Source organism: Mastigoproctus giganteus, chromosome 10 (genome assembly GCF_048544385.1).
Source record: "Mastigoproctus giganteus isolate SK-2022 chromosome 10, ASM4854438v1, whole genome shotgun sequence".
In the NCBI taxonomy this organism is placed as follows: Eukaryota; Metazoa; Arthropoda; class Arachnida; order Uropygi; family Thelyphonidae; genus Mastigoproctus; species Mastigoproctus giganteus.
The window spans coordinates 220,665,457-220,680,641 of NC_143584.1; the positions used below are offsets into that span (position 1 = coordinate 220,665,457).

The 15,185-nt window shown below is 35.7% G+C and overlaps 1 protein-coding gene across 1 annotated transcript in view; it reads right to left on the minus strand.

Annotated features, from left to right (window-relative positions):
• Window positions 1-6,895, minus strand: part of LOC150079948 (calumenin-like) — a 30,895-nt gene extending 24,000 nt beyond the window's left edge. The window contains exon 1 of the mRNA XM_090383286.1: window positions 6,751-6,895. Coding sequence (XP_090239412.1) covers window positions 6,751-6,895 — 145 coding nt within the window. The remainder of the gene's footprint in view (window positions 1-6,750) is intronic.
• Window positions 6,896-15,185: the final 8,290 nt, after the last annotated feature.

The window sequence follows — 15,185 nt, forward strand, 5'->3', positions numbered from 1 at the left end:
TTTTAGAGAAATTATTTACGACTTACAGATGTTAAAGAATATTTATTCTTCATCATCATCATCATCAACTAAATGCACACTCATTGATCACTTATTATTGGCTCGGCACTCATTGGTTTGTTGCACAAGGAGTTGTCTTCTTCAGAAATGCTTCAAGAAGCATTTGGTTCAAAAATAATCTCTTTTCTTTATAAATTTCAATAGCATGCATAAGCATTTTTTAACGGAATGCACAAATTGCAAATAACATGATTTGTGTGGAGTAACAAGTTTACAAAGCTTTAAAAAAAAAAAGGAATGAAGAGAAGATTCTGAAAATTTGTTTTTTTTTATACGATTGAATATTTCAGTAAAGGGGAAAACATTTCACCATAATAGCGTAAAAAAACCACACAATTCCAGCTATCGGTATTTTTGCAAATGCAAGAAGGTAGAGTTTACTAACCGTTTATAATTGCTTGCAGTAACAGAAAAGCCTAATAAACCGGATAGTGCAAATTGTTTTATGGTCATGACCTCCAGAAATGTGCTTTAAAAAAAAAAATATCGCAAAGGCATAATTGATTCTTATAATGGAACATATAATGACGATGAAAGTGTAGTGCATTTCAGTGATTTGAATTGGTAACTAATTCAATTTACAAACGACACTCATGACCTTTTATATGGCCTTAAGGTCATGCTCGTGACCTTAAAAAAAAAAAATTAAAAAAAATGGCATTTTAGAGAGATAAATAGCTTAGAGTTATATAGCCAAAATTTCAACTTCCAAGATCTTGACACGAATTACCAAAAAACAATGTGTTATTGGGATCACATTACGATATTTTCACGATACAATGGTGTCTCTGGAACAGATTAATATCGTAAAGCTGGGTACACTGTATTGTATAACTATGCACGTGGTTCGGAATGCAGTATTTATAAATGTTTAACATTCATTTTTTGCAATTAATGTTCACATTTTCAATTTTGCTGATACTGGGGGGGGGGGAACTTAAATCCGGGAACTCTTAAAGCAAGAGCCTGTATATGCACCTTTTCGACAATTCACCTCGGATAATACAGAACTTTGGGTTAAACAAGTCTCAGTTAATCGGGGCTCTACTGTATAAAGTTCGCTATGTAAATATTATATGAATACAATTTCCAATTTGAATATAAAAAAATGAAAATCACATCATTAAACTTAAATGTAAAAGTAGTCTAGAACGAACCAAAGATCAGATGGAACTGATATTCCGATCCCACTTGTGAATCAAGTGAAAATTTTTTTGGCCAAGTCCAGTTATTCTGTGACAACCAAATCTTTAGCTTGTACCTTCACAGATCCAATATTCCTTACAATTTGAGGGTACAGATTTAAAACTGTTTTCGCAGCCTGGCCATTAGACAGTCTCCACCAAACCCAACTAACCTATTGATAAGTCCTCCTCTAGGAGGAGCAACCACATGGTGTAGATCAGCTATACAATAATCTCACTCACTGCCTCTACTTTGATAGCTAGTGATTAGAAGAAGTCCAAGTATGCAGATGACACTGTAAAGTGCCACATGACGTCAAGGAGCTGGGGGGGGGTTCATACCATGTAAAATCTATATCCAAAAATTTCATTAATTCATACATTCCCCCCACCTCTACTTTTACCTTATCTGCTAAGTGTATCATAAATAATCAAACAATCAGAACAAACTTATCTTCAAAAAGATCCAAACCTCCAAAAAACTTAATTACTCATTTCACAAATATATATGGTTTCAGCTGAAATCTCAACAATGCAAATCTTCACCTATGGGTGAATGGCTCTGTCTTCTGACTTCTCCACTAATGCTGCTGTTCCCCAAGGTTCAATTCTTTCTCCCACTCTTTTCTTCTTGTATATTAATAACCTTACATTGACAAAAAATTTTATCCATAGTTTTGCTGATTTCACCTTCCAGTTTGAGAAATCTTTCCCTATACAAATAGCTTCAACTTCTGAAACATCCACTACCAATTCCTGAAATGCAGATCTCCAGGTAATTCTTCAGTGGGGTAAAGATAACTTAGTTGATTAGTCCTCCTTATATCTTGCAAAAAAGATTCTTCTGCTCCTATGCTTATCTTCAGTGACACTGATTTCTAGGCAGGATCATATTGGGAATTATCCTGACTCTTAATCTCTCTTGGCATAAGCACATTACTTCCTCTGCATCTAAAAAATTAGGTTTTGTTTCACTCTCAGAATTACTTTTCAATTTTCACTTCAATTTGTACCGAGCTGGACACTGTAAAATCTGCCCTAACATGGAATATTGTTCCCACATCTGGGGCACTGCCCCTAAAACCTCTCTCAGGCTCCTAGATTCCATTCAAAAGAGGGCAGTTAGGTTAATTAATGACTCATCTCTAACAGAATCTCTTCACTCTGTCTCATAGACTTTCAGTTTCTGCTACATGCCTTTTCTACACTCTTCCACAGGCACTGTTCTTCTGAATTGAATTCTATAATTCCCACTCTGTCTTCCAAAGCAGTCTGAACACATGCCACAACCAGTCAACATCCTCTTACTATCTAACTTGAAACTCAGAGAACCAACTTTTCTTTTTCCTCATTTATTCATTCAACTTCTGTTTTTCTGGACCAACCTTCCTTCATACATATTTCCTGAAAATTACAATCTACAGAAGTTCAGGTCTAATGTCAACAAGTATCTTCTTTCATCTTTTCAACCTATGCACGGTCCTATGTACTATAGGTTCTAATACTACTAGTGTTCGGGTTTTCATAAAAAAAACCCCTACAATCTGCCAATCCCACTTTTTTCCTGACAAAATCTCAATTATCAGTTACCTTAAACACTGATTATCTTCAATACCCTGACTTATCTCAGTTGCCCTATTTGTCCTATTACTCTTGATTTAAAGGTGATACATGCACATGTCTGCCATGACATCCTATGTCAAAGACTTCCTAATATGGAAGTCTCTGACAACTTACAATCTCTTTATCCCATTTTGTAAATTCATCTGTTGCCCCCCATTGGTCTCCCAACTCTAAGTCACCCAGAACTTGACTATCTGGCCCATCTTTTGCCAACGTCAGGTGGGTCAGAGTCTCGAATTGACAGTGCAAGCTCCATTGAGACTGGCCCACCTTCCCGTGGTGTGGACGAGTACCCAGAATCATCTGTCCAGGCGACTGATGCTTCTGGGTAGCCAAGTGGTCAGACACAACAACAGAACACACACAAACATACACTACTTATTTCTGGCCCTTCTGTGGTACTCTTCTTCACAGAGATACGAGGCGGAGATGAACTGACATTCCAGGTGCCGCCCATTACAAAAACGCATGTACACACATGCTGCCCCCCCCACTGGTCTCCCAACTCTCTAAATCGCCCAGAACTTGACTCTCTCTTAGAAACTTTACTTTCTCCAATCTAACTCTTCTAACAGTAAGATCATTTTCCTTCATAATTTTAATTTTCACAACTCCAATTGGTTGAGATGCTGGGGTTTTGTGATTACTAATAACCTCTCAACTTCTACCTACCAGAATACCAGACAATCCTAACCACAGCCAACACTACCTTTTTTTCACCAAATCCCTTCAAAACATGCAGTCAACAGTGGTGATCCTCTAGGTAACTCAAATCATAAATGGGCAATGGCTTTTAATTCAATGGAGCACCCCCCCCCACCTCTCATGGCAATTCTCAGCCTTATCATTTGACATAAAAATGCAAAATGGATGTATCTGCACAATGTCTTCCCATTTTTCTTGGTCTGATTACTGTTTTAAATCTGCTGATCCTAATGTCTGCTCATATTGCATCAGTGACATTCTTGTAGGGATGAAATCCTTTATTCCACCCTAAAATCTTGTTCTTTATCTAAACCTAGATTTCAAATAAATATGCTAATGCTGGTCAAGATAAGAATATAACATATTGCAATTGGCTTGTATCCAAACTACTTTTCTGCCTACACTAAGGCTTGCAACAATTGTTAAACAATTATTAATCTGTACAAACTTAATTTTGAACAGGCTTGGTAAAAAACTTGCTTCTTGTACAAATGGTAGTGGAGCCCTCTGATCCTTCGCCAAAGCTACTGGATGCAACTTTAGCCTCTGTTCCAATCCTCAGCTAAAAATAAAACACATTTATTCAGCTTTATCTAGTGGTTTGTTTTTCCTCCCAACTCTTGCATCAATGACCTTGGAAAAATCACCTCCAGTCTGAAGAAGTACACTCTGCTCAATGCCTGCCATAGTTTCTGACAGAAGGATGTTAGAAGTAGTCTGACATCCATCTGTCAGCATTCTTCTATCATCCTTGTCAATCTTGAAGAGAAAGCTCCAGGTCCTGATGGTATTTCTTCACTGTTCTCAAAATCTGTGCTCCTGAGTTTGCTCATTTTGTACCATCTTTTTACACTTTCTCATTCCACTGGTATTTTTTTTCCCTCTGCACGGAAATTTACTCACATCTAGCCAGTTCCCAAAAGGATGGAAAATCTCTCCCAGTATCTCCATTGCACTTGTCTTTACTCTTTCTAAAATAATGGAGGAAGCCCTCAAACCACCAACTCTCACTATTTCCCACTATTAATGATCACCAATATGGATGCCATTAGTGTTGATCCACTGGTAAATAGTGGTTTATGTTACTCATCTTGGACAAATTCAATGGAAAGGTTTGGTGAAATCTCAGTAGTTGCTTTTGACATTTCCAAGATTTTTGATCATGTTTAGCATAAAGGACTTCGACATATGTCCTCATCCTATGGAATTCCAGCTGTTTTTTTTGCAATTCACCAGCTTTCACTGATAGCTCAGTGCATGTGATGGTAAATACCTCTATCTTCTATCCTCAACTAATGCTGGTGTCCCCCAAGATTCAATCCTTTCTGCTGCCCTTTTCTTTTTAATTATTAATAACATTTATACTAATTGGAAATCACATTCACAGTTTTGCAGATGTCTGCACGCCACATTCCACCTTCCAGGTACAAACAACTTCAACTTCTCAAATATCCACTGCTAATTTTTTTAAATGTCAATCTCCACTCCAGCTCTCACAAATGAGTCTAATGCTCATATACTCATCTTTGATGATTTCTAGATGGGTTCATATCTCTATTGGGGATTGCCCTGACTTCTAATTTCTCTTGTCAATAAGCACATCACAAACATTACTTCCTCTGAATGAAAAAAACTGGGTTTCTTTTTCACTCCTGGCATTATTTGTCTTCTAGACAGCCACCAACTGTACAAATCCCAAATCCATAACTACCATGTAATGTTGCTTCCACAACTGGGCAGGAGGGTGTATGACCCCAGAACCTCTCTCAATCTCCTTGAGTCTATTCAAAAGAGTAGTTAGGTTAATATGAGGTCTCTCCACTGTCTCAGAGATTTTGGAAGTTTTTTTTATAAAAACTTCCATGGCCAGAATCATCCAATTATGTAATAACTGTAATTCCAAATCAGTCTGAGCGCATGCCTCAACCAGTTAACATCCATTCACTGTCTAACTCCAAACTCACAGAAGTAACTTTTCTACTTCCTCATTTATCCTTTCTACTTCTGTTCAATTTACAATCTAGAAATTAAAGTCTAATATCAAAAAGCATTTTGTGTTTTCTCAAACCTTTAACCCATGCAGAGCACTAAACATTAATACCTTACCATTCATAAAAAAAAAAGTAACAAGTGTATGTAGTTGTATATCTACACTAATCAAAAATAAAGAACAAGTTGATCCAGCAAAAGTTGTACACTGTTGAACCAAGTTTGCCACTTCAATTTAAATTTAAAATATCTATTAGAATAACACTAGCATGAATTTTAATATACCTACAGTATGCTCTTCCATTGCAGTCTTCATCACTGGGGTTCAAACCCGTGACTACTGAATAAGGTGCTGTTTCTTGTATTCTATCTATCTCGTGAACTCCTCTGACCGTTTGGTCGTCCCGGAGTATAAACAGAAAATTTATTTTATTTTATAATTGGAGAAGTACAAAACATTAATGTACAAAATCTGCTGCATGCACACTAATGTATTACTTCCACAGAGTTTTCATTTTGATTTCTCTTGCTCCCAATAATTGTGTGCTGAAAGTAAAGCAGTTAGGGAAACAATTTTTTTTTTTGGTTAGCAAGGCTGTTATTACTAACAATATTATTTACTGTTATTATCCAATACAGTGTCAGAATAAAGAATAATTATAAAGAGTACACCATTTTAAACTTGAAGGAAAGGTCACTTGAATGAAAACAAGATTAAAATTTAGGGATTAGTACTGCTGCTTCTACTGAACAATAAGGTATGTTGACTACCTTATAAGGATGAGGAGTAATGTGGAGCAGCAGCAGAGATAGTATGATGCTCACAGTGGCAAGTGAATTCAGGCTAGCACAATGCAGCTTCATTCAGTTTTTTACAGTAGAGGCCCATCTCTTTCCAGAGAAATTCACTATTGTATGAAAAGGTGTACAATGCCAACTGTCTGCCCACTAGTGTATGAATAAGAAAACTTAACTTGAAGGCAAAAAATCTGATGGATGACCGTCTATCAAGGACACATTTTCACAACTGTCAGAAGAAAATGTCATCAAGGCAGATCAGCGTATGACACTTAACAATGTCGACAGATTCCTATGTCATCATCCAGGGCAGATTGTAATATAGGAAGGTCTACATAAAGTGGGATCCCAAGTATCTCAATAATGAAAAAATGTTTACAACACCAAATACTATAAGAAGGAGAAAGCAAAAGACTTCTTAGATCACATGGCGACTGTGAGACACAGCACAGACACTTATCCAGAAAGCAGGTAAAACACACAGCATGCAGTGAAAACAACACTACACTGAACAAATCCAAGACTTCTGAAAGCATTGGAAGAGTTATGCTGTTTTTCAGCTTGCAGAGAATGCTGCTGAACCATTTCATGTGCAGAAATAAAACAATCAATTCATTCAATTATGGACAAATCTGTAGTTAATGAGCAACGTGCCATCAAAGCAATGACTCACATTTACAAGTTTATGTGGCTTAAAGCCCTATGGAACTACCTAGAAACTGTTTTGTTTGTTATTTAGTTTTAGGAGCATTAGCAACTAAGGCTATATTTCTCCGGGGATATGCAGTGGTCATTTCCTGATCTTTCCACATCCTCCGTATTTGGTGTTCACGGGCTCGAACCCCGGTCTAATCAAGAAGCGTGTGCTACGCACTGACGCTCCTGCCCACCTGGCTACCGCAGCGCCTTCCTAGAAACTGTGCTAGGAAGTAATCAAGCATCCTCCAGGCCTAAACTTGTTGCCTCGTGATTATCAAATTTTTGGGAAACAAAAATAATCCAGTAGGATGTCTATTCCACATGGATGACAAAGTGAAAGCAGTCAACCACAGATGCCAAAAGACTTATAAGCAGGGTATAAAAAAAAAAAAAAAAAAAAAACAAGCATACATACAGATGGGATAAATACATAAACTGAGATTTGTTTTCAAAAATAAAAGCAACAGTTATTGGTAATAATTATAATTTTAATTTGATTAATTCTCACACATTGTTTGCCCTTTTCCAAAAAATATGAAGTGTTACACAAAATGCAATTGAACACTTGCTCTTGCAAGTTTTTTGGAGCATGCACTAACACTAGAAGGCTAACATGTCAGCAAGAAATTACTATGATGATAATGTGGTCAATATACACTTCAATTAAAGAAGTTATAGTTTATAATTTAGTTTAATAATAAATAAAGGAATTGCTAATGGGTTCAGGTATTTTAAGCATGTTAAACCTTTTTTTAATGCAAAGATGCAAAACCACCTTTGCATTAAATTGTGCTGCTCAATAATAATTTTATTACCATATTCATTTATGATGAACAGAAAGTTTAACAAAGTGAGGTAGTATAAGTCATATGAAATTACCTTATCAACAATTCGGCCCTTGTTTCCATTTTCTGGTTTGGGAATTGCTAAGCCCAAAGTAATAAAAAGAAGTCCAATGAGAATAAGCATTTGAGTCAACCAGAATGACATGTCTGAGATACCTGCAATAATAGAACTATAAAAGTCATTGGATTTCAGATAAAGGAAGAAGTAGTGACTGACTTACACAAATTTAATTGTGAAATTAAATAACATTTGGGTGATTCCATGTCAAGTGGCCTAATTTTGAAGATGGTCCCTGCTCGACCATCTTTAATTTTGTTGAAACTTGGTGTAGATGTTTAAACAGCTTTCCAAAGAAGCTGTGCAAAATTTCAGTTCAAAATAGAGTATGCTTGAGGCACCAACACCTTTTTTGTGGAGGTCACTTGTGTTACATGGAGCAAATCACAAAAAATTTTCAGAAGTTTTAAGTGTTACTGTTGCACAACATTGAGAGGTAGTGCTCTGAAACTTGGTATACCTAGTTAACTTTTGGAAGAGAATGCAAAACTTAGTGTCCAGGCTCAAAACCTTCACATTTTTTACAATGTGGTCTAAAGCTGTCATCAAAAATTTGTTGCAACGAATTTAAGCAAGACTTTTGAAAGTCTTAACTTTGAAATAAAAACCTTTGGTACCTTCTCTGGGCATTCCACTTAACAACTGCATGAATTCAGCCTAACTAAATATGAGCTCTTGCACTTGTTTGCTGGCCGAGATATTTTCCTTCAAAGATACTCAAAATTTGAACCTATCTTTAGGGGCAAATATCTTAATGTGGGATACCTTCAATTCTCTTGTTTTTGCCACCATTAGAAAGAGCAGATTTTAAGCAATAAGAATCATGGTTCTTCAGTTTCGTGTCTTGCTACTTAAGGCCTAAAAAATGGCTTTAAACATTTTATATTTTCCGCATAATATTTGCATACTTATTTGATGGTGAATTTTCACATCTCAATAAGGACAGAACTATTGCATTTACAAGTGTGAAATTTTCTGCAAATTTTTTTTTTTTTTTTATGAGAACCCCAAACACGAGAGGTATTATAACCTATAGTACCTAGTACTGTGCTTGGGTTGGAGGTTGAGAAGACGAAAGAAGATATTTGTTGATATTGGACTTGAACTTCTGTAGATTGTAATTTTCAGGAAATACGTATGAAGGAAGGTTGTTCCAGAAAACGGCAGTTGAATGAATAAATGAGGAAGATGAAAAGTTGGTTCTGTGGGTTTGAAGTTGGACAGTAAATGGATGTTGGCTGGTGGCAGCATGTGTTCGGACTGTTTTGAAAGAGAGAGCGGGAATTATAGAAGCCAATTCAGAAGAACAGTGCCCATGGAAGTATCTGTAGAAGAGGCATGCAGCAGAAACAGTGCGTCTATGAGAAAGCGAGTGGAGAGACTCTGTTAGAGATGAATTATTAATTAACCTAACTGCCCTCTTCTGAATGGAATCAAGAAGCCTGAGAGAGGTTTTGGTGGCACCACCCCAGATGTGGGAACAATATTCCATGGCAGGGCAGATTTGCGATTTATACAGAGTGAGCAGCTGTTTGGGAGAAAAGTAACGCCGAGAGCGAAAGAGAAAACCAAGTTTTTTAGATGCAGAGGAAGCAATATTTGTAATGTGCTTGTGCCAAGAGAGATTACTCTGCCCTTTGGTTTAAGGAGAAAGGATATATTGCCAATGCACAAAAAGATCTGTATTTTTTTACAATGGAGGTGCAAATGGCAAGGAAAGAATTTGCATAGGTTTCTTTAGTGCAAGTTCCCAAGCCTGAAAAGTGGTCTTTATTCAGGATTTCCAAGCATAAAGATGTTCTATTGGTTTCTTAAAAGAAGTTATAACTGCAACAAAATTTATTTAAAACACAATACAATTTGAAATAAGCAAGTGAGTGTGAAGATATTGAATCACTACTTCATAATGTACTGCAATTTTTCATTGATGGTTGATATTACTACTTCAGGCAAGCTATACTGTTGTCCCATTGTTGTTGTTTTTGGAGCTGGAAGATTGGCAATAATTTGATGTTCAGGAATCCAGCAGACATCTTGTCTAGCAGTCCAGTGAAATGAGAGAGCTGCTCCACGAGGATGCATGATATTTACCAATACATCATTTTCTTCAAATGAAATTTGACAAATATTTCTGATCCACCAATTATTGTCTTAAATACAGGCCAACTTGTAAATTAACAACTGGCACATATTGAATATTCGTTTCGCTAGTCTGATCTACATGAGCTTCAAATGATGGTGCGTCATTTGATACTCTGCAAACACGAATCTGTCTTGCATCAATAGGAATGAAGTGATGACTCTCTCATTCCAGCAATAGTATGACCAGACCGTCTATGAATCTTTTCTCTTGAAATGGCCTTACTTGCTCAATTTCCTTTTTAGAAACAAAACAGAATTTTATTACAGACACATGCTTGTCACAAAATTCAAACATGTTTCTTGGTGTCAGGATTTGGTTTTCAATTGGGCATTGGAGACTTGCATGTGCTGCCAATTGTTTTATTGTTCCACCAATTCCATCACATGGTGACTTGCCATGACTAGTGCCAAAGAAATTCCATTCAGCACTGATATCAAAATCCTTCTGATGTTGACACAAGTTAAAAAAATTCTTGAAATTCTTGTATTGAGCTGCAGAACCATCACTGAAGTAGTAAATGTGCCTAATTTCTGTCGTGAAACTTTTCTAATATTCAATTAAGTTGGTTAGAAAAACATGCACTGCAATCGTGCCATGTCAAAGGCAGTCACTGATTATGCAGAAACTTATATTCTGAAGTTCAACATGCTTGTAATAAATGAAAAATGGATGCAATGTAACCTGGTTATTCTCTCAGTGAAACGCTTGAACAGCATCTTGCACAACAAATGAATAATTTTCTGCAAAATCCATCAAGATGATCATTTCTCCTGTCATTGGGCTTTCCTTTGTTGACTTCAAATGGTAGCTTTGATGTTTAGCAATGTAGTGATGACAGGAAAGGTTAAATATCTTTGTACTCAACTCTTCAATAAAATCTTCTGTTGTTAATTGGTTTCTGTCCAGTGTATCTCTATCAGTATATATATCCATTGCTTGAATTCAATAATATCTTCTAGTTCACTGTTTTCAAAAATTTTCTATAGAAACTTTTAATTCATCTATTCCTGGACATTTTTCACACCGATGAAGCATACAATCTTTTGACTCCAAATCATACTGTTTTACCAATGAGAACTTTGTAATCACATTCAACAGAACTCACTGCTAGCATTAACTTGACATTTTGATGGATTGTGCACACACACACATACAGAATGTGTTCCTGCTGCACCAACTGTAACACACCACTTGGGCCAAAGTTCATAAAATTTAAGAGAATCCAATGTCAGATCCATTTTTATCTTGATAAGTATAAACATTTTCTTCAAGTTACTGAGTAGTAGTCGCTTTTGCATTTGCATTTTTATCCCATCTGCATGTCTAATGGAAATGTAATCTTTCTTTCCAGGGCATACCCGACTAAATTCACCATCTTCAAAAATTCCATCACCTTTTGCTTTACTTGCTTTTTTCCTGAAAGAAAGCTTTTTTCCAGGTCATCATCATCAGCCATTTTCAATCCGCTGCAGGATGAAGGCCTCTCCAGCAACTTTTTCCAGGTATGGCCATGATTCCTTCTGCTTTAAGTTTTCTAGCTTTTTTGACCATTCTTTCTGAGACACTAAACTCTTCCATTGTTTTCTTTATGGACCAACTAACTGGAGCTAGTGTTAATATTTGAAGTATTTCTGAATGACTTGATACCATCAACTTTTCTTTCAATTCTTTCAGCAGCTCATTGTAATCTAAGCAATTTCCACACTGACAACTTGCACTTGGCTCCATGATGTCATTTGGATCCAAGCCACCATTAGATGCAATTTTACTGGCAATTACATCTTGTACTTTACTTGCCTTCCTTTTGGCATAGCCTTGTGAGTCTCTCTTAGCCATTCGCTGAAATTTCAGAGAAGAAATACCAATAGCCAAACTTGTGTTCAAGATGTTCCTGTTGCTGCTTTTTGGCTGTTACTCTTTTCGGCATGATGGGCACAGCTTCTGGTCTAGTTTTATGTCTACCTTTGTTATGTTTTTCAGATAGTCTGCCACTGCCAAATCAATTGGTTCTAAACTTTTTTTCACCGTATGATTTTTGTTCTGGAAAGGTTTGCAACATGAATGCTACAAAAATTCAAATTCTGTCAAAAGCAAAGCTTCATAATGTAGACAAATTGTCTTCTTTACTCAGTTTTAATCCACAATGTCAACCTATCAGCTGTTCTTCAAATTCTTTAAACAATTTTAACCCAGTGTTGCATGTATAGAATAATTCTAAATGTCATGTACTTCATTACTGATGGTGCATGAGTCCAGCTTATCTCCAGCAAAATCTGATTCCATGGCTTTCGTGCTGACTAATAAGTGAACGTTTCTGCAAGCAATGAAAACTTAACTTAATTAACAGTCAAACAATAAAAAATACAGGAACAAAATAAACTGTTCATCATGAAGATAAGACACATTAACAGCATGGTTCAAATATCAGCTATTTATATATTTTTTTTTTTGTATGATTCTAGAATATTCCAGAGTTCTAGAATGTTCGGCAATTTTCAAATTTTGAGTCAATCTTTGAAGGAAAATATCTCAGCCAGAAAACAAGTATAAGAGCTGATATTTAGTTAGGCTGAATTCATGCAGTTGGTAAGTGGAATGTCCAAAGAAGAAGGTACCAGAGGTTTTTATTTCAAAGTTATGACTTTTACATCTTGCTTAAATTTGTCACAACAAATTTTTAGTGTCAGTTTTAGACCGCACTGTAAAAAATGAAGGTTTTTGAGCCTGGACACCAAAAGTTTTGCATTCTCTGCCAAAAGTTAACTAAGTAAACCAAGTGTCAGAGCACTACCTCTCACAGTTGTGCAACAGTAACACTTAAAACTTTGAAAATTTGTGATTTATTCATTCGTTTATGCATAACACAAATGACCTCCACAAAAAAGGTGCTGGTGCCTCAAGCATAGCTTCATTTGAAACCTGTTTAAACATCCACACCAAGTTTCAACAAAATTGAAGATGGTCGAGCAGGTACCCCTAGGCCACTTGACATGGAATGACCATTTTAATATTTTAACTTAAAGTGAAAAACAGTATAAACTGACACTTAAATAATAAATTATTCAAAGAACTAATTAATACTTAACATACATAAATAGCTTAACACGAGACAGCTTGGAACAATTCTGAAAAATTTTAATGTTATGCCAGAGAAGCATTAAAAGCTCTCCACTAATGTTACTAATTCCACTGTCACTATTTTGTGGAAATAATAATAATAAAATTCTTTATTCATAGAAATGAAAAGAGACACGATTCCCACTACAGGCAACCAGAGGAATCTAACAGTTAACTGGACACATTACATTAAGTACATACAGAGCTATGTATTACTAAAGTCTTAGCATAACTTTTAAAGACTCGCTGATCCATTATTTTGGCTTCTTATTCCTCTATAAAGCTCCACATGATATAGGCAAAATTTTACTAATATATTCACAACATTTTAACCTTTTGTAAAAGATTAAAAAAAAATAGTAGGCTAATATACAAGATATATTAAATAATGACTGCACATGCAGCCACTACATGCCAAACGTGATCTGTGAAACAGTCACAACAGCTGACCTTGAACCTTTCTCTTACTACAGTGCAATTATTTAATCTGTTTTATCCCACGATATTTCTTTTGCAGTCTTACAATTTTTAATTTTACTAAATGACCTAACATTGGCCACTATCAGAAATGTAAGAAATATATACAATGGCGCTCTATTATATGATAATACATTATTCAATACAGTTTTATTTCTATTTTTTTTGGTAGTTGTTGCCACATCGGCTTCTGTGGCCATAATGCACCTCCCAAGGTTTTTGCAGTTCTTTGATCCAAGCCCGAGGCGGGATTTAAACCCGCGACCTTTGGGTTGCCAGCCAGGCACTTTACCCACCCGGCTTTTGTTTCTATAACATCTATAAAACAATTGTTATTGGAACAGGCCTTGCTGCCATCATCAGTCTTCATGCTAATTCTTTTACCACACTGAAAGGAAGAATTAGATTGCAGAAAGTATTCCTTCAACCAGCAAGTTAAGTTGCTTCCTAGGGTAGCCGCTGAACTACACATAGGAAGGGGGGGGGGGAGATAAATGCATAGAACTTTTTTTTTTTTTTTTGACTGATACAGAATCTCTGGCTTCTTTGCACTATATGGCCAATATCAACACCAAATATTTCATGTCTCCTTATTAAATAACAATAAGATGAACTGAATAGAAGACAATGCAATTTACAGGTCCGCAAGACAACCAATACAGTCAGAGAGGAATAAATTTATTTTAATAGCTTCACAACACAATTTTCATTAAATGTAAGATAGCATATAAAAAAAGTTATGCAGACTGATTCTGATGAGAAAATTAAGTTTATATTGCTAACTGATTTCTTAAAGAAACTATCACTTACATGGAGCAGGCAACTTTTAAGCCATCTTAATAATCCTATTCACACGTGAGGATGAGCAACTGGCCCACTAGTACAAATCACTGGAAAATAATTCTTTATATAGCTGTGTTCCAGTTTAATCAAAATAGTTTATTCGTTACAGATTATTTATAATTCATGATACTGACAGGAAACAAGTCTTCAGAACACCGAGTGAATGCCATCAATTTGAATTCTAATCTGATTTTTTAGGATAAGGAATTTAACCCCATGACAATCATGTCTTAACAGCAAATGTCAGTTTTTGCTGAACTTAAGACTTTAAAATATGTTTATTTAGAAGTGGTTTTGCAGTCACATGAATTTCAAAAAAAAAAAAAAAAAAAAAAAAAAATTGGGTTCAAATGTTAATTTTATTGTGAGGGGACTTTCTTGAAAAGCATTAAACTGACCAAATTCATAAATATTATTCAAAAATTTCTTTAAAACCTACAATTTGGAACATTATCATAGGAAATACAATTAATATGAAGCATGCCTGATCTTATGGCAAGATGGTCAATAAAATCTGCACAGCAACAGAAAATTATTCTGCAATGACCAAGGAAATGTTTCTGAATATCCTTGAGACTGGACAACGTGAAGAGTGATACATCCTGAATTACATCCATCTGTATGACTTTTATTAATAGTGAGCA